The 20,776-nt window shown below is 40.0% G+C and overlaps 1 protein-coding gene across 1 annotated transcript in view; it reads left to right on the top strand.

Annotated features, from left to right (window-relative positions):
• Positions 1–20,776, top strand: part of thsd7ab (thrombospondin, type I, domain containing 7Ab) — a 137,579-nt gene that overhangs the window by 23,668 nt on the left and 93,135 nt on the right. The window contains exon 2 of the mRNA XM_079694302.1: positions 18,039–18,873. Coding sequence (XP_079550428.1) covers positions 18,039–18,873 — 835 coding nt within the window. The remainder of the gene's footprint in view (positions 1–18,038; positions 18,874–20,776) is intronic.

Raw genomic sequence — 20,776 nt, 5'->3', positions numbered from 1 at the left:
TGTGTGTGTGTGTGTGTGTGTGTGTGTGTGTGTGTGTGTGTGTGTGTGTGTGTGTGTGTGTGTGTGTGTGTGTGTGTGTGTGTGTGTGTGTGTGTGTGTGTGTGTGTGTGTGTGTGTGTGTGTGCGTGTTACCTCACCTTGGACCTCCTTCTCTACCTGCTCTATTGGGCCGTGATTTCCTTTTTTTTGCAGCTCACGTTGTGCAGTAAGCAAGAACAATTTAAATATCATGTTCCTTGAAAGCTTTGTTCTTTTTTCTCCTGCTAATTTATGGAGGAAACTAAAGCAGTGGGTGCATGGCTCATTTATACATAATGACATTCCTTGTGATGTCACTTCTCGTTATGTCACTGTCAGGATGAGACAAGAGAGTGTAAGTAAGGAACATCCGATGAGGGCGACATTATGATATGCATGTACAGTACAGGTAGAGAAATTCACAGAGCAATCCTGTTATCTATACAGTACGTGTAGGAGGAGTGCCATCCTTTGAACATCAGGTCTTCTGATCTGGATTGCACTGAATATAGTGAATCGTTAAAGCGATATATCAGAATTTGAAAGCACTTGCTCATAGGATAACATTCAGTAAATGGAGGTAAGTACCCCCAGAGACAAGTAGAATATCAAAGAAGATAAGCCAGTTACAGGTAACAGCTATACTTTCTTAAGCCACCTAAACAAACATCCCACCTTAAGAGAATCAATATCAGTGTACACCATATTGAGAATATTTTCACCGCTGTTAGATCGCTCTCTTTAAAGCCCCCAGACTCCTTTTGATAAACACAGTCATGATACATTGCAGAACATGGGCATTGATGTGCTAAAGAGAGGGCTAGTGGCTTTACAGTAATAATAAATCATTGTGAATTATAAACGATAATGTCTATACTTATAGTGATGATGTATATTGTATGTGTATGTTTTTATTATTTATCTATTTTTGTATGAACATTTTTAAGGGGTTCCATTCCCACATGGATGTGCCTATTGATTGATAAAGTATTACAATCTTGTTACCTTTTTATTAATTGACACAAGCAATATGTCAGCAGTAAAGAAAAATCATAAAATATTTCCATGTAAATTACAGGAGCAAGAATAGCCCTCCCTCTGTCTCTGTTGATCTGATCGCTTGAGAAAGAAATGGAAGCTTATTCATGACACCTTCCTGCAGCACTCAGCTGTTGACAGTCTGAGCTGGAAAAAGGGTTTGAAAGTGACTCAAATCTTCAACTTTTATGAAAAGTTTTTCCTCTAAAACAGAGCAGGCTGTGTGGTGAGTTCTGAAAGCCCACAAATATCTGCAACACGTGACAAAGATGTCCTTCAGCAACCCCAATATGTATTATAGTACATGATATACTGCATATTTATACAGTATTTATTTATATGTACAATTTTAGCAAGTTTTTATATTGTCCTGTAAGCTAGTACAATGACATTTCATTTTAATAGTACACTCTGTGTCTTGTTGAAATGACAATAAAGTATGTCTATGTCTAAGTCTAAGTCTAATATTGGTTAAATGAGACAAAACATTGGTATATTCTGCAAATGGTAATGGTTGTATCCACTGAAGGGATTTATCTTTCACAGGAGAAAGATTAAAAAAACATTAAACGAATGAACAATGGCCCAAAATAATGCATGAGGACAAACTGTAACCTTAAAAGATGTTGCATATTTGCATGCGATGTTGGCCTTCTCTACTTGTTTTATCACTAATTGAAGTGCTTCTGATCACTTTTTTTGGTTTGACCCTTCACTCACTGGCAGTGTCTCTTTGTATTAATGCTAACAGTAAACATTCGAACATATTCACAGCCAATCCATTTTGCCCTGGCCTACAGTAAATGTATGTGTCTAAGCTCATTGCAGTATTTGCCGTATGGAAGCCGTGGCAGCTTCCCCACCGCTCATGCAGTCGGGTAGTTCCGACAGCATCGGCACTTCATGTTGTTGGACGGAGATTTATGCTTCTGCTAAAGTGCACAAACAGTTGCTTGCTGTTATTGATTTGCCCTCTGGTCAATCCGTTAGCTCGAGTAAATTATGTCTTCGGGGAGCTGTTTAGAAGATCTCCTTTTTAAAGGAACATGATAATTCTCAGTTCACTACAAGTCATGGTATTATTTTTACAGAACTATCAGCTATTGATTTTTTACACTTCACTAACGATGCTTAGCTAACAGAGGTTGTATGCTGTATGCTGATTTCTCATTGGTTGCTATTTTCTTCATTCATTTCATTATATTTAATAATGTCTTTAAATTCAAAGCTCCTGACAGAAAAAAAAGAAAAAAAAGAAATGAGCATGAATGTCTTTGAGAAAATACAGTATGGAGGCAAGAATTGACAAAAGCAATGTCCATCATGAGACATCAATATCCTAGCAACCCTCTCCCAGGGGCTCTATAATCTACCCCATCTAGCCAATTAACAAGTGGTGAGGGTTTGAGGGGGGGGGGGGTCATATCTCGGCTTCATACTGGGACTCTGATAACAGCTTCATCACTTCCACTCGACACCCAAGCTATTTTTGTGGCGTGTACAGGTGGCATCTTTCTCCCCGTGTTCATTCCTGCCTCATGATTTCATTAGGTGCAACGCCTCTTGTCAGTCGGATGTCTGGTGGGAAGGATCGATCTGGCCACCTGCCCGCCCGTAACCTGTTTCAGCTAGAGCGGCTCTGCATTGGTACAAAAGCAGAAACAGCACTGCTAGCAAGGTTATCCACTACATACCGCTGCAATTTATCGAGAAAGGGCACAGCTCGAGCTTCCATGAATTGAATTGACGGAGAGAAAAAGCTTATTTCTGAAAGCTAATGTTCACAGTAGCTTGTTGTATCCGCCTTCATCTGGCAGAATCGTTCAGGTATGCACAGGATCAAATTCAGCCCTTCTTGGAAAAGGCCTCCGCAGTTTGACAGCCACCACTTTTGTTAAAGGTAGACACAACGTCAAAGCTCCATACCCCTGTGCTTTTTTGTTACTTCGCAGGGATGCCAGCTTGCAGTATCGCTGTTATTTCTTGGCACATAGGAAGCATACAGCAGCCCCGTTGAATTATTCAGAGGTTTTTTCCATAGTTACAGAGTTGACATTGAGCTGGCAGTGTCTTCTTTATTTGCGGGATCCCCCACGGAGAATGTACTACTGTATTCAGAAAGGTAGAGGGGCAGTCTCATGTTTAAACGTTTTTTATGCAAATATAGTGCGTCAGAACAAAGGCTTCTATACTGTGCGCTAAATTAAACACGACATACATACAGAGACACATTCTGCGAGGTAAACATATGCGTATGAACTGCAGTTGCACCAGAAACATATTCCTTCGACTCAATCAAGGCCAACTGAGTGATTCTGACAAGTGTGCCCCAACCTCTGTGGTATTATATGCTCACACCTCCACATGCGTAGGCATTGGCACAAATTAGCACAAGCAAGAGGCTGGCGTCCTGTGGGAGAGGCAGCTGTCAGTCTTCAGATCTATTCTTGGCTCTGAGGATCTTCACACAACTGGGGTAGTGAGCGAGTCTGACAGGTTTTATAGTAATCAATCATTTGTCCCACGGCTGCTTCACAATTTGTTTTGAGTGATGAGAAAGAGAATTAAAACAAGACTTTTCTTTAGAGGTAAGAAAAGCTAGTGTTGTGTTCAAAGGATTGATGTCTATAGCATGACAAATAAAAATATGGCCTAACCATTCAAACTCAACCGTGAGAATTCTAAAAAGTGTCCTTTTTGCCCTTTCTCTTTATGTCCCCCACTGCCAACATGTCATGCAATTATATCTCACCATCCTAACAAGACCCCCCAGCGGACCACCAGTCAGTGACGCTGTCAATTTGGTAGCTGGGATGGCTCGAAATGTCTCATTACTCTGCTGAGCACGAGCAGCAGAAACTCCTCTCGACGAAGCACAGTTAACGCTGTGTGAACTGTCCTGCCCAAAGAAAGTCATTATAAGGGAATAACCAATGGGATCTGCAAATATCGCTATATGACCTTAGTCTCCACGATAAATAAATTACAGTGTGTGTTTTGACAGAGAACAGATGAGGAGGGTTGTTGAAGGTTCACTCTTGTCACTGCGCACCCTTTCTGCATGTGAATACATCCGTCCTCTGGTTTCGTTCGCTAGTTTTCAAAAACAGGTGTGTGGGATCTTAAAAATACAGTAATGCATTCGGTTGACATATAGCATCTGTTTGGATACATACTGTATGACCTATTTTACTGATGGGAGCAATTCAGGCCAAGTCAAATAAGATTCACTCAGATATACCCAGAATGTCAGGAAGATGTTTGCAAAGTAAAGGAAAAACTATCAAAAGCAACAGCAATAATAATAATTAAAAGTTGGATGTTTCAATTTTGAGGCTACATAATGAAATACAAAGGATTCACCCTGATTTCACCTTCCTTTCTCTGTTTTCATCATACACTTCAGCATGGCATGAAATGAAGGCAAGCATGAAAAGAGCTAACAGAAGGCGGTGGGTCAATGTGGTGGCATGATCACAGTCTGCTTTGCTTTGGCCTGCTGTGTGCATGTGTATGTGTGTGTGCGTGCATGCGGGTGTTTGAGTGTGGGCATACATGTGTGTGTGTGTGAGCTTTGAATGAAGCTTGGCTCTGATATCCATGTTCTCTGTCCAACACCTCCCACCTCCCATACTGTTGTCAAATCGGAATCCAAGAAGCATCCCCATAGGCTCTGAAAAGTGGGTCTGCACCTCAATATGCAATCGACCTACAAACGTTACTTTCTCAAATCCAGTTTGCTGAGTTGATTGATTTCTGAAGGCTTCATGTCTTATCATTTATTACACAGTTCCAAAGCCTCGCAGTTGCGGACAATTCTGTAAATGTATATACATTTACTGTAAGTTCTTAAACATGTTTTTGCCACCTTCCCACTCCTACAGCCACATGGTTTTGACTTACAATAGACTTGCTAAGGACATTTACATAAGAGCAGTCACATATACATGTAACAACTTGCCTGGAATATAACGCTTTAGAAAACAAAAGAAGAACAAAGGACAACAGGGAGTTAGTTCAAATATTGGTATTCCTCCCCCGTGTTTTGAAACACATTCTCTTTTGCTTTTGGGGTATATTTATTATCTCCTTGGGGAGAAGTTAAAACCAAAGATTCATGAAGTGAAATTGATTGATTCCTCAATGTCTCAGTTAGAAAGAAAGTTGACCCTACAGATAACAGCTAGACTCTGGGATTAACATACAAAAGACAATGTGTTTTCAGCAATACCGGTCAGTCGGTCCACTGCTGTGATCTACTGCCGTGGATTGATATTACATTTTATACAGGTATTCATGGTCCCCAGAGGATGAGTCCTAATTACTTTGATCCTCCCCTTGCTTTTCATGTAGCGACATCATGAGGTTGATATGTCTTTGGTGAAACATCTCCACAATTATTGGGTTGATTGCTATGAAGTTTGATACAAACATTTATGTTCCCGTTAAGATGAACTAGAAAAAAAAAACTGCGACTTTTTTATCTAGAGTTAATAACTGAACTAATAACATACCCTTCAGCATTTGCTGTTCTTTGGGCTGCCTAGTGTGTACATACAAATGTATGAATTTGAGCTGTAACTTTTTTTAAGCATTTGCAGACAGAAGAAAATATATTTGTTGTCTGTCCTTCATGTTTAAATCATTTAACTATAGGCTTCATTGATATTTCTTTAATATGCCGATTTCTGACTTTGGGGAATCCTCCTTTGATATTCCAGCATTTACTCAAACTGCCTTTGTGGCACTATAGATGATTTTAAAGAGATTATGAAATGATTTTGATTGTATTGTTCTCTAATTCCAATCTTTATTAAAGCAGGGAAATGAAACAACAAATGAGTCCTAACTCATGGCATGATATTAACCGACTCTCTGGGAATATTGAGCCAAGACCTCATTTAGTTTGAGTGTAACACTAAAACAATCAATAGAATAAATGTTTCAAGACTAGCTTAAAATCAGCTTGTGTAAGCTTTTCTCCAACAATATCAGTCTGGAGTGCACAGTAATAATTACCATTCGTGTCATATTCCACTGCACATCCCATGTGAGCTCTTTCTTATTGCTATATTTCATTATTTTCTCATATATTTTTTTTACATCTGCCACCAGTTTATACGTATCTGTTATTTAGAGGGAACAGAACATCAATGCTTGAAGCAAATAATAATTGTTTTCATTTCACAGTTGTTTTACTAGCATTTAAGTTCACGAAGACCACTAATTTCACAGCTCTTGTTGAATCAGATCCTACATTGAGTATTTCCAAATGAGCCGATACCTAATACTGTGATGGTTTTCATTCTTGTGATTTACCGCTTATCACCAAAGCTCATTTTAAACCTCTCGTTTTAGGAGGCGAGGCTGCAGAATATCCCCACTCTAGTATTTATTTGCTATTGGATTGTGATGTAAAACGTGATGCATTGTGGGAGGCTGTAATCAAATCCAGATACTGGCACTCCTGAGGGTGGGAAATCTAGCCATGTGATTGGAAAATGTATCTTAATAAAGTGACAGCTACATCATCAAGCTTCCCCCCCTTAGAGCAACACCTTGCTCAGAACAACACATGTAGGAACATTGCGTTGCAAAAAGACAAACCTGTGACACACAATCTCTAATGATAGCATCTCAAACCAGCAATATTAAAGCCCACAGCCTTCTTTCATGCTGCTTGCACTTTCCCCCAGGTGAGAATTCATTCTCAGATTGTCAGTTTTTTTGCATCCTCCCTCAAGAAAATCCACATAGCGTGAGCTTAATCCACAAAATACAAAAGATTATCCACCACTACTACATGCACATGCCTGGATATTACTGTCAGAAGGGGATTTGCAAACAGAGATGAGACCAATGCAGATACACAATATATGGAGCATTAAATCATTACCTGCAGAGTATAATTCAGTAACTCTGCAGCCTACCGCTATCCCACTGTGAAATGTATGTTAAATACTAAGGGTCAGCTCACTCAGATTATAAGAAAATTGGATTTTAAAATGGAATCTACATGTAGTGGCATCCATTCATGCAGTTGCTTTTGGTTTAATTGAACAAAATGTTGAGGTACGCCCCGGATATTGCTTGCATGGAATATTAGATCGTATTTAAAACAAATCAACAAAAACATTTTTGTTCCAGAAAGCATGTCCGAGGAACTCATGAAGTAGTTCCAATTAAATCATTAAAATGAGGTCTGTGGATCATCCAGAGTTAACGGGAGTATGTGTGGAAAGAAAGTTTTTCATAGATTTTTTAAATGTAACTTCCAAAGATTTGAGAAAGTTCTTCGACTTCCATTGTCTGGGGATTCAAGTAAACATCCTAAAGACAAATATTCTGCAAATAAAGCCATAAACAACTACCAAATTGGCTCTAAATCTTCAGTTTGTCTGTTTTTCTCTCTGTAATACTCAGTGGCTGGATTGAACCAGTTTAAACGGTGATTAGTCCAAAGTTTGTGTGGGCTGATATTCCTGTGTTGAATTCCAGAAATCATAACCCTCAGGCTACTTTTCCATTGCTATTTGTGAACGTTGAAATGCTTTGCTAAAGCAACATGTTGGCTGGTAATTCCACTTGAGTCTTTATTGTGCTCTTGCTTATTTTACTATTTCAATCTGCACATTTTGATCCTAGGTTTCTACTTTCATCAACTATTGACAGCTTATTTAATCTTTTCTTACTGAACTGTTACTCAGATGTATCTGTGTCTTGTTCTACTATTTCAGTTGCCAATCTTGTTGAACCATGGTACTGAGTTTTGTTTTGCATGTACAAAACAAACCCTTCATACGAAATAACATCTATTTGTCAAGAGGGCTTTTCTACAAGCTGAAAGCATGAAAGACCGTTCAAAAATAAAGAGTAGTTCTCTCAGCCATCTCACTGCACCCACTCAAGCTATTGTTGTATGCTTTTCTAAACTTTTGAATGGCAATGCTACATTAAAGTGGGCAATCGAGCGTTGTAAAATATCAACATCACAAACAAATACCTCAAAAAGAACAATATATTTAAATCAATGGCTTCAGTTGTGGATTGCATAGATGTGGAGGATATAGCGTAGTGTCCACCCCCTGTACATGTACTGTGATATACAGGGTGTTTCTCAATGTCGAGTAAAGCTGCTCCAGAGCCACTATTTCAAGGATACTACGTCATCGAGTGCCGCCGAAGGACTGTTCCAATCTCCAGCATACTTGGAATTCTACCGAGCCCAGCATACTTCGTTTGGAGAAATCTCGAGGCTGCACATGTGTAGACTCCGCGGTCTTAAAATCCCCACAATGCTTTGCGCACGGACCAATTTCCCCAAATCTGTGGCGGAAAATGTAAGCGGGGCCTCTCATATGATGCACACCTGCACACTTGCTAGCCTGTTCCACTCTTTGTTTTCCGAATGCCAGGAAGTATTCTTGCCTAGCTTCTGAAGCAAGACGCTCGGGAATACATGTGCTACCAAGCAAGCGTACTCGACATTGAGAAACACCCATTGTGTACGGGGGAGGACAATATATCATAAATGCAAAAAAATGTAGATTGTAAGTTTTGTTTAGGGAGCCTACCTGGCTGTCACCTAGTTTAAGCTCAGAGCTACAACATATCATCAGGCCTTTGGTGTTGTGTCTGCCCTCGCATAACTGCAACCACTCTTATACATATTGCATGTTTGTGAAATGGGGATATAATACCACACCCTGTCTAGAAGAATATCCTCCTCTGGGGAAACAAGCATCCCTGCTGTGTGTACATCTCATTCTTGCTCTGGGTTCTTGCTCACATTAATTCGCTTTTAACGGTAGTGTCACTGCTGCTCCTGTAAATCCTGCCAGTACAGCATATCAAAGACCCGAGGCTTTCATCCACAGGGCAGAAAGCCTCTGACACTCCCTGTGTGGCACTGAAACTCGCGTCCCCCTCATCTCCTTCCCCCTTACCCTTTTGCCAAGCTATCCCACCCCTTTAGGGTAGTCTTCCATTGGCCTGTCCGCTCAGATTTGAGTCAAGAAGTCAACAACAGCCAGACATGTGCAGCGGCTCAGTAGACAGTGTTGGCTGCACTGGACAGCTCTTGGGTGTAAATGTGTGTTTAAGGTCTGTGTCACCTCCCTGCAGAACAACAGCTTTCATTTCTTGGTAAATAAGGATAAAACAGCTCACTGCAGTGCAGACACATATTTATTTTTACTTTGACAGTGATAGGCAATTCCACCGTTATTTGTTCTGTTTTCTCTTCAGCATCTCTACTTAAAATGCACAAGGTAGTTTTCCAAGCTACAGCCTTTTCGACTATTTTGGGGACTTCATTTTATTTGAACCATAATGGTCAGCTTCTGTTTCACCCCACATTGTGATGATTTGAAAAAAAGCAGGCAACTGATGTGTCGAACCAAGATCAGCTACATGCAGTTTTAAACGTCAAAAGTATGAATTGTGATCATTTGTATTTAGTTCAGTATACGGACATTTACTCCAGATAGAAAAAGACAGCTCTCGCCAGCTCTTGCTCCCTGTCATTATATCATCAATAATCTCTGCTGTACCACCAGGCGTATTTAGAAGAAAATGTACTTCCTCATTACTGAAACTGGCCGTTTGAAAAACCCCAAGTGCTGTTGATGTTTATGGTGGTTAGACATAATTTACTTTAAACAAACTGTGAATATTGAAAATCACTGCGAAGCATGTGAAGCTGTGAGTTTGTTTACTAAAGATCAGTGGTTTGCATGGATCCCCATTAGTCTCCACATGAGTGGTTGCTGATCTTCACGACACCCACACAGTAAATCATATCCACCAAAAGATTACTGTATAAGATACAAAAAAGAACAGTGACACAAAATCAAAACTGGAAAACTGCCTCAATGACGTTAAAAACAAATGACAACTGACAATCATTATACATAACAACAAGTTAAACAGCGCACAATCATGAACAGATGACTATTCATGGGAACAAATACAACATGATGGGGTGGTCTGAGAGCTGGGCAACACATGGCAATGGTGTTATCAATATGTGTAGCACAGTATTCTTGGAAATAGGAACATATTGGATTTTTCCACCCCTCATAATGTAATGCCAATGTAGGAGATGGTGTATGCTTTATTTAGTGAGGAGTGAAACTGTGGAGGTCAATGTGGTAGATGGGGGTGTAGCACATCTGACTTTGTGTCAGAGGATAAACCATAACTAACTGTACAGTCCAGGTGTTGTAGACATTGAAATTAACTTTCTTTGTTCTAATTTTTTATATTTCTATTCCTATAGAGCTAGGACTATTTTCATTATTAATGAATCAACCAATTATTTTGTTGGAAAATGTATTTATCTTTTTGCTTCTAAAACATTGGACACTTAAGAGTAGAGATAAATAGATAGATTTCAATTAGTCGAAAAACCAAATACAATGTTCTCTTGATTGACTAATAGCTCTAATAGTCTAAATACCAAGAGTAGTTGTTAAGGTAGTGAGTTGAACATTGACGTTTTTTTATTTGAGTTTTGTCTCATGTAATGTACTTAAACACATCAATTTGATTTCCCAAACATGTTCCATAATATAACAATTCAATTCTATCTTATACAAAAGTGTATTTATTCATATCACCGTGTTTTAAATGCATCCTTATTTGGTGAATTGGAAACCTGGCTTTTCAATTATGGTTATCCGACTCTGCAGAGGTGAATGTATGTAAATGGCTGTGTGTTTTACAGGTAGTTCTGGCTTCAGAGAATAAAGCTCTGTTTACCTGAGAGGGATGTGTGCAGGGATGGTTTGCCAAACTTTTTCTGCTGTGCCCTGCTTTGCATATAAAGTTATTTTAACCCACAGTGAATGCCATCATGTATTCACTAATCAAATAGTTTACACTGTTTTGCAAGATTTGTCATCATCAGTCTTATTCAGCTCAGCGACAGCCGGTGATTATGATTGATGGACTGATTGATCCATCACCTTGTTCGTTTGCCTCAAAGTAATTAACAAAAATAGCTCAGCTCAGGAAAAATAGAAAAACTAGAGAAGACTAGAGACAGGCAACTCATCAGAGGGGACGTGTGAGACAACACTGTTGGTCAAACACAAGGTTGAAAACTCAGCAGCTGAACACACACTTTACCCAATAGAGTCTGCATTGAGACTGCAATTTAGATGTATGGGAATTTCAATCTGTAGGAGACAGGGCTGTCTTTATTTGGGAAGGAAATTGGTGATATGGACTTGAGCTTGTAAGTGCAGTGATGCATTGTATTGTCATTGTAATGGTGCCCTTTTAACCTTCACACTTTGACTGTTTGCATGTACTGTGGATTGTCATGAATAATTGGGCTATTGGGAAAGAAATTCTGCGTTTTACAGTATATGAGAGTCCTTTTTCATGACAGACCTTTACATAGACAACTACTTATGAGTTGTTGGAATCTTGGAAGCTTAAAGTTCATATTCTGACACCTTTTAGTTACTGTTAATGCGATGACAAACTTAAAAAAAAGCAGCGATAGAGGTTGCAGATTTCCACCCCGCCTCTGTGCCTGGTCCTTACCCTTTGACTCAAAGTATTTGGAGTATTTCTTTGATGTTACCAACAGCTATGTCTTCGCTGCCAAGCATGTGGGTGTTGTTCTCTCTAATTTATCTTGTCACTCCTACATCCTCTGGGGCTGTTTATGAGCTCACTGGAAGAAATAAACAACACAGCATATCTGTAAACAACATTACAACAAGCTTGTCTTCCATTTTCTGTGTCTTACTTTTGGGGTTTTCTACCTGCTTGACATGTTTTGTTCTGGTTCAGCTTCAATTTCAGCTGCTTAACTTTATGATACCGCTGCTCATCTTCACTTGAGTGTGAATTCTGTACTAAAAACTGTAACAGCTAAAGGACATTCATACAGTCGTGCACATTTGGAATAAACCTATCAATTTGGGATTTCACTGCACTTTGCAACACACAACCTCACAGCGCTGTGTTGTACTCAAACAAACTATAGTCAACAGTTTGCAATGCTTGGGGACCGAAGCATTCCCAAATTATTGCTTTTGTAAATTTACAATATGGAGTATGTATGACTTGTTGAAATGTCTGCCTTGTGCTGGACAAATAAAGAGTCATCAAAGCTCCTTCAAGCCATGCAAGCACAATCACGGTATTACAGCTAATGAAATTGAGATCAAGTGTGAGTGGAGAGCCTGAGTCATTGTGGCTTAGTGCCGCACGGCCCAGGGCACCGATCACACTGAATGCAGGCCAGGGTTAAAAATCATCCGTGGATGCTAAGCTCCTCAAAGTGTTCCCTCAGATGTTTAGTATTAGCCTCTGGTCTTTTTCCTTTTTCCTTTGCTATGTTCCACGCTAACCTCTGATGCAATCTGTGGCTCATTAAGACCCAAAGGATAATGTCCATCTGGTACTAAATAGTGATTATTTGACCATGCCCCATAAGGAAAAGCATGATGTGGATGACAACAAAGTCTTTGTGTGAACTGTATTTATAGCTTGCTGTGGTCTTTCAACACAAAAACAAAGCCCTCTCGCCCCTCGCCTCGGCACACCAGATTTGTTTTGCAGCTTTCAACAAACAAAATGTTCTCCTGAGCTTAATGCAACTCAACATGGCAAGTTCAATGTGTTGATACTTAGTTCTCCCAAAGGCTATGCAAACATGCAATTATCGCGTTGTAAAGCATACAGATTGCTGAACAATCAGAAGCTTAAATCGAAGTAGCTTTTTAACAAGTGAAAGAGCAAAATAGAGTGGCTGGAAAAAGTGGTTGGTTTCTAAACCCACAAAGGTTACATAATGAAACTGACATCTTGCAGTGATGCTGTGGAACTGATGGATACATTTTCAAGCCCATTTGCATTAGATTTAAAACACCATGTGTTCTTTTAGTCATAAAATGAGCTTCACCAGACCATTTAGTTGATTTATTCAGGCTTTTACAAACCTGAAAATACTATCTAAACACTAAAAGGAGGTTTTTAGTGAGCAGCCATATCCATAAAGGAATGTAGTCGTCAAAGAGCCTCTGTAAAATCATCTTTCCTAGCTGTGATTTAATCAGACAAGTTGACTGAACTCATTCTCTATTACTGGAGCTGTGTAGGAGAAGGAATCCTTTGAGCCCATGCTTACACAACATGCACATTAACTAATTTGTACTCTTCAGACTTCTGCTGCTTATTACTCTACAGAGCATATAGAAACATTTTGACAACATACTGTGGGGGTTTTAACAGTGTTCAGCTCAACTTTCCAGCAAGGGTAAAAAGATTTTTACGCATTTTTCTTAACGGCGCACTGACCCTGCAGTGCTTTAAGAAAACTTAATTTGACTGATTGAGGCAAACCGGCTTATGTTACATTCGACCTTTTCGTACTTGTTAAATAATTATGGCGATATGATCCTGCGATTATTCCTGATCAAGCCAACAGAAAGGTCCCGTCTGTGGGTGCTGTTCATTTCAGAAATAATAAACAAACAGAAGCAGACGGAGACAGAGCGCCACAGTGACCCATTCATTAGTGAAGCTGACCCTGCAGGGACAAGGAAGCTGTTCATTAAATAGACACTCGAGGCGCAGTCAGAGATCACGCTTCCACCCCGGCAGAGAGGGTATCTCATTCCACATAAATTGTTCAAAGTGTGCCTTTAGGGGACTCGAGTGCTGGGAGACCTGTTGTGGGCTCCACGGGGGCACCAAATATAACAAAGGATAGATCACTTTATTATTGAGTTAGCTAAAAGTGCCAGCAGAACTTTACTTTTCCTTATAGAAAATGTTTTAATTCTTTGTTAATTCTCCATCAGTTTCCTGGTTTTACTGCATGTGAAAGTCAACACATAAATTGCCATACACACCAACCTAGACAAAATATACAATATAGAAATGTTAGTTATTTATTTGCACAAATGAGTAAGAAATAGCAGCGTTTTTCGGGTATGCTTTTTTTTTTTTTTTTGTCAAACAAAAAGTGGGATTAGTTTTGCTTTAATTTTTTATGTTTTACACAACCCAGGATAAATACTGTAAACCAAAATACATTAGTGTGACTATAAGTGCATGGTATTGAATATTAGAATGCAAATGAGTTTCTTTATCCCATTCATTGTCTCAATGAGGCTTTATGGTCATTATGCAAATGCATTAAATTGAGAGCAGGAAGAGCGTAACGACCTAAATCAGCAATGCTTCTGATGACTTTTATATAAAAAAAACTCCAAAAACCAATCTTTTTGGTTTTCAAAATGATATTCTCTTATTACGACGACAGAGTCAAACGTATCATACAGAATGAAGCAAAATAATACAAATGTTGGTGTCGGCTATGGCAAAACTGAAGTTAAAGAAAGAGAAGTTTTATTTCTGATTGCACCTAAATTACAACTATGAGCACATCTCTGGATGGCCAACATATTGCAGCACAATCCAGCGCATTGTGTCTTGGCCATCTTGTTCTTTAAGAGAAGACAGGGTTTATAGTTAATTAATATATATATAATTAATAATATAGCCTTGCTCTTCATTCCTGTACCGTGTTTTCAACCGTCTAACCCCTGTATTTCCTTTGCAACTTGTCACTGTATTCTCAGTGTTTAGCTGTGATGCTCGTCTTTACAATGCAATGAAGCAAGACAGCACAAACACAAGGTCTCTGACAGAGAGCGTTACATGTTCCTCTATACATTTACTCTATACATGCTGCATTTCTTTGTCAATATATATGTTTTCTTAACCCTCTCAGTTCTGAAAATGTGCTCCCTGTATTGCATTAATTCTCATAAATCTACATTGTGAATGTCAAGTCTGCAGAGGTCAATCTAAATGCACAGTCAGCTAAAAGAATAAACAGAGAGAGAAAGAATAGTTTCGTTGCCAAATGATAAAACACATTTACATATAGATTGAACATGCCCTGAGCTCTATGCATGCAGGACTAGTAAAACTGCATCATCATCAAAATCAACTCAACTTTCACAATGTCAATCGGTTCGATAGCATTTCCTACACTTTCAAAATCAAGAGTTCATTATACAAAAACATTTTTTAGGAGACCTGATGTAGAGTAGAGTGACTAGATGCTAAATCGGTAAATACTTTCTGGTAAACAAGTGATAAATGGAGGTGAAACACAGTTTGTTTGCAGAGTGTCAAATGGTGCTGCCAGGCTGCATGCAATATTTAAAAGTTAGCTGTAGGCTACCAGGGCTTCGCATTGAGTTGGAGAAGAAAGAGCGAGTTTTAGTGTTAGGCAAACATGGTAACAGCTGCAATGCTCTGAGAAAACAAAACATGTCATGTATGATAAAAGGGAATGAGGCTCAGAGTAAACAAGACTCTTACTGTGCATACTTAGACCAGGCATCTTGAATATGGCAGAGTTTTGTGATCCTTATATCTCTGTTTCACATTCTGGGCTGGAGGAGGGTTGAGTTGGAGAGATGTGCCAGAGAATCAACATGGAGGAGATAACATTTGGGATGGATTAGATTTTGGGGTGGAGATGTTTTTCTTTTGGTACCAGAAAACTAAATGATTCTGTGTTTTAGATTCTAGATCAATCTCAATCTTTATTTATAGCACATTTAAAACAACCTCAGTTTACCAAAGTGCTGTACAGGTAATACATACAATATAAAATAACACAATGGGAGTCAAATAATAAAACAATAATTAAAAAAATCAAAAGCACAATAACTAGAAACATATAAAAACACAAACAAATATAAAAATGTAATGTTCAACTATAAAAATAAAAAAATGAGATCAGCTATTCTTCACTGCATTTTCTTCCTCTGCCTCGCTATCAGCTATAAAGATATCATTCAGTTTGTATTGTGAAAACGATTTATTGGATTAAAATAAATGCCACATAGATGTTATGGACTCAAACAAACACCCAGAGGATTGGTCTGGGGAATGCTAATGTATTTTATGCCTCGTCCTTACATTCAGATCTTCTAGCATGATGCGATGTGGAAGTAGATGCCCAGCAAATATACAGAATAAATCACTTGAAAATTGGACATTGATGGAGTGTGTTGATAAAGTGAGGAATAAACCGAACATTTCGAATATGCTTTGAGGCTTCTGTGATTACGGAGTCATGTTGACTGAAGACGGATCCTGTCAGCTGTATCAGCCGCTGAGATGAGAGAAAAGGCAACAAGCGGCCTCATCAGAGGCAATCACTGCCGGAAATCCGCTCCTGATTTTCCACCAGGCGTGATTTTGAACTCTGCATGGATGTAGGTCAACATAAGCTGCCCTCACACCGATTGCCCGTTGCCCACGAAAGATCCAATTAGCCCCGGGGCCACATCCTAATATATCAATTACCTGAGAGGTTAATGTGAGGCGAAACGTGATGCTGCCCAATTACTTTGATTTCTCCTCACTAGTATCGATAGCAATTTAAGACACAGTGATAGTACAAACCTGCTTTAATTAGTGTTTCTCAACTTGCTTGCACCAGCTGAGACTGACTGTGTTTAGTGGATCTTTACACATTTGGTGGAGTTGTTGAAGTTTACAGCTGCAGGACATGAGATGTATTCACAATAATGGCTCACTCGAAGTGTTTTTATAATAACTTCAATCTTTAACGTCACCACCACCGAGTTACAGGTGTTGCTACAGGTACAGGTACAGCTACAGCTTTTTTTATTGAAACTCTCATGTCTGAATTAGAATACCTTTATTCGTCCCACAGAGGGGACATTTGCATTTGTTACAGCAAGAAAAGAGCCAAAGACAGCTTCATTTTAACCACGAAACATGCATACAAAATATTAAAGATACAAAGATTACACAATTTACAAAATACACATCCTGTTCATAATCCATGTAGCTGCTTGTTATCAAGAGCTTTTTTTAGGGAGCTACAGTAAAAGCTTCACAAAGCTTGAGTGGATTGCAGTAGTAAGAGTAGTTTGTATTGTATGTCATAGTTCAAATATGAATTGCCCAAAAACATGTTTAAAAAAAGGAAAACATCGAAATAAAACATTTGCTTTGAGACGAGGAAACAGGAAGTGCAAAAACGTTGAGTCATTCGTCAGGTTTTAGGACGTATTCCTGCAAAGCTCAGACTTCCTCTTCATTGCCCCCGTCCTGTTCTAGGACTTTCTGCTGGATTTCTACGGCAATACTAAGAGAGGGTACAGGGAGCCATTGCAGGGACTTGTTTACAGACGCATTGATGTTTGCGGCAATTCCTGCTGGTTGCCAATTGAGTTTGATAAATGCCACAGATTACTCCCAGCCCCTGCAAATATGCTTTCAGACACTTTCCTTTGATCACTACTAATCTCCACTGTCGCACATTGTATTTGCATTGCACAATTACCCCTCCCCTGTAGCGCCCAGACTGTTTCTGTTTCTACTATGCACCAATAATTGACCCATGTGTAATGCAAAACAAGGTGACACATATTTTTGTATTGAATATGATGTATTAGCTGCACTCGTACATGATGTGCTGCGCGCTGCCAACGGCTTTTCAACATATTTTCCATCAAGGTCTGCATTAGGGAGTTGTCTGTGAATGTACTGTGTCATCCTTGAACATGCATTATATGCGTTTTCCTCATTTGACAAGCTAGAGTAAAGTGTCTCAGTCTCTCTTTAGCATTCGGAAGGTTTGAAGTGTTCGACTAATTCATGCTTGCATAATGTGGTTTTCGGTTTTAAAGCCACACAAGAGTTTTGAAGTTGTTTGTAAATTGGGGTCTTCAAATCAATCATGTAGAATTATGTCTTTAAATATTTTTTTCCTACGAATCCATAAGCAACAAGTAAACCTGATGCAATCTCTCAATCCCTTTACATTCGGGAGCTTTATTAGTAAAACAAATAAATAATATAATTCCCCTATTTCTGAGCTGTTTTTTAAATGATGTTGTTTATATGATTAGCATTTTTCCACCTTTCATATTGTAATTTGAGCCTCTTCATGTGCTTCACAGGTCCATGGGGCCGATGCATGGGCAGCGACTGTGGCCCCGGCGGCAGCCAGAGCCGAGCGGTGTGGTGCGCCCATGTGGACGGCTGGACCACGCTCCACACCAACTGTGACCAGGGCCAGCGCCCGTCCAACCAGAGGAACTGTTTCCGTGTGTGTGACTGGCATAAGGACCTTTATGACTGGCAACTGGGTGCCTGGAATGTGTGTGTGCCAGTTTCAGCAAGGACCTTATGGGCCTCGCGGCCGTTCACATGTAGTGGAGCCGAAGAGGGCATTCAGACCCGGGAGGTGGGCTGCATTCTCAAATCAGAGGAGTCTCCAGCAGAGGATTCCATCTGTGAATACTTTGAGCCCAAACCTCGCCTGGAGCAGGCCTGTTTAATCCCTTGCCCTCAGGATTGTGTGGCTTCTGAGTACTCGTCATGGACGCCCTGCTCCAAAACATGTGGAACAGGCCTCAAGACCAGGGTCCGCAGTGTCCTGGTCCCTCCACTTTTTGGAGGCTCACTTTGTCCCAACCTTACTGAGTTTAAGTCTTGTAAACCAGGGCCTTGCACAGGTCCAGAGGGCATGTACAGTCTCAGGATTGGACCCTGGAACCCCTGTGTCCTCCCTGTGATTCGGACAGAACGCCAGGTTAAGCGCAGGAAAGGTAAAGATCAGGGGGTCAGGGAGAGAGCTGGAGTCAAAGATCCAGAGACCAGAGAGCTCATCCAGAAGAAACGAACCAGGAACCGCCTTAACCGGCAAGAGAGTCCGTTCTGGGACATCCAGGTGGGCTACCAGACTCGGGACGTGACCTGCATTCATCGGAATGGGAGCATCGGTGCACGCAAGTAAGTGGCAAAAATGTTATGTCAGTGTGACTTTGGAGTTTAATTTGTTCCCCTTAGTACCATTATATGCCCCTTTGAATTGGTTGTTTAACCCTTGTGTGGTGTTCACATTGTTGTTACTCAGCAGTGTTCGTGGGTCTGGTGGACCCGCTGCCTTTTTGGGCTTCAATTCAACTCAATCAAACTATTTTACGTTAAAATACTCAACAGATGATTACTTAATCTCAATCACAAGCAATATAAACAGCATATATGGTTCATGTTTGCCCTTTTACATTTGTTAGATCACATTAATGAATTAAAGTGCTACTTGTTTTTTTGCCCTCTGACCGGCTGGTCCTGTGGCTCGTCCTTTTTTTGTAACTAGCTGATGCTCAATCTCATCCTCTTTCTGAAAGTCACTGTCAGACTCAGAATTCTCAGAAATGTGTTCCTCACATTCTGAAACCTCTTCCTCTTCCACTACATTATCATCAAATTGTTCTCTCTCTTCCAGAGTCATTTGCAAAACCCTCTGATCAGAGAATCTTTTGGCCATCTTGATCAGTTGTGATAAGGACCCAAACTGGCAAAGCTTTATTTATTGTGTCTCGCCCAAAATGTGCAGCTTGGATAGAGTGTGAAAATACGGGAATGTGAGAACAGACAGGTGTCGGTGCATATACAGTCTATGGTGTCGGTGCTTGAATGCATCAACAATGTTGCAACCTTGTGCGGGAATGGCAGGGGCAGCAACACAAAAGTCTCACAAACACACACACACACACACACACACACACACCCGCACACACGCACGCACGCACGCACGCACGTACGCACGCACACACACACACACACACACACACACACACACACACACACACACACACACACACATACACACACACGCACGGTGGGGGGGGGGGGGGGGGTACAGTGGGTGGTCATTGAAAATGTGTTCTGATATATGTTCTTCACAGAAAATGAGCCAAGGCCATTGAGTGTGGGTTTGAAAAAAATTATAATTTTTCTTTAGCTAAATAATGACAACGGGTCCCACAGACCCGAATACCATACAAGGGTTAAGCAATAGTAAAAGATTGGTCAGAGTTGCGACTTAATAATGAACATGTAAGCTATTGTTTTTCTCATTTTAGGATTAATCAATGATCTACCATATCACAGCGAACATTTATTATTATTATTTATTTATTTATTTATTTATTATATATGTCTGTCTGTTATCCTGTTTTTTTCGACTTGATGTCGTGGTGCATACATTAAATATAAAACAAAGAATCTCCATATAAAAAAAACATCTAATATAAAACAAAAAATCTTTAAGGACACTGTAATAAAATATAGTTAAAAAGCAACAAAATAGAGCAGTAATTTACACCGAAATAGATTGCAATTATAGAATATAAACTATGAAATATGAAATAAGAATATGTGCAGTAAGCAGTGTTTGAACATTGTGTGCATTATTAATGTAATGCATAGAGATTACGTTGTGGCTGAGGTAAGTGTCAGTGGGGGGGCCGGGCCTTGTTTAAGAGGCCGGTAGCGGAGGGGAAGAAACTGTTCAGGTGGCGAGAGGTATTGGTCCTGATGGAGCGCAGCCTCCTGCCAGAGGGGGGGGGGGGGGTGAACAGTTTGTATCCAGGGAGGCAGGGGTCGGCCACTCTTCCCAGGGGTCGGCCACTATCTTCCCCTCAGGGTTCTGGAGGCGTGCAGGTCGTGGAGGGATGGCAGATTGCAGCCGATCACCTTCTCTGCAGAGAAGCAAGTAAACTGCTCCTCATAATTCCTGAACCTTTGACGTTTAGTTGTACTGATCCCCGAGTCAGTGCCTTTCTAACATAATGCCACATTTATCCTTCTGAATATTTATTTTTATTTTTATCCCTGTCAGGAAGTGACA

The sequence above is a fragment of the Notothenia rossii genome (genome assembly GCF_949606895.1).
Source record: "Notothenia rossii genome assembly, chromosome: 7".
NCBI classification, from domain to species: Eukaryota; Metazoa; Chordata; class Actinopteri; order Perciformes; family Nototheniidae; genus Notothenia; species Notothenia rossii.
The sequence above is the reverse complement of the archived record's forward strand: the minus strand, read 5'-3'. Positions and strand labels throughout refer to the sequence as shown.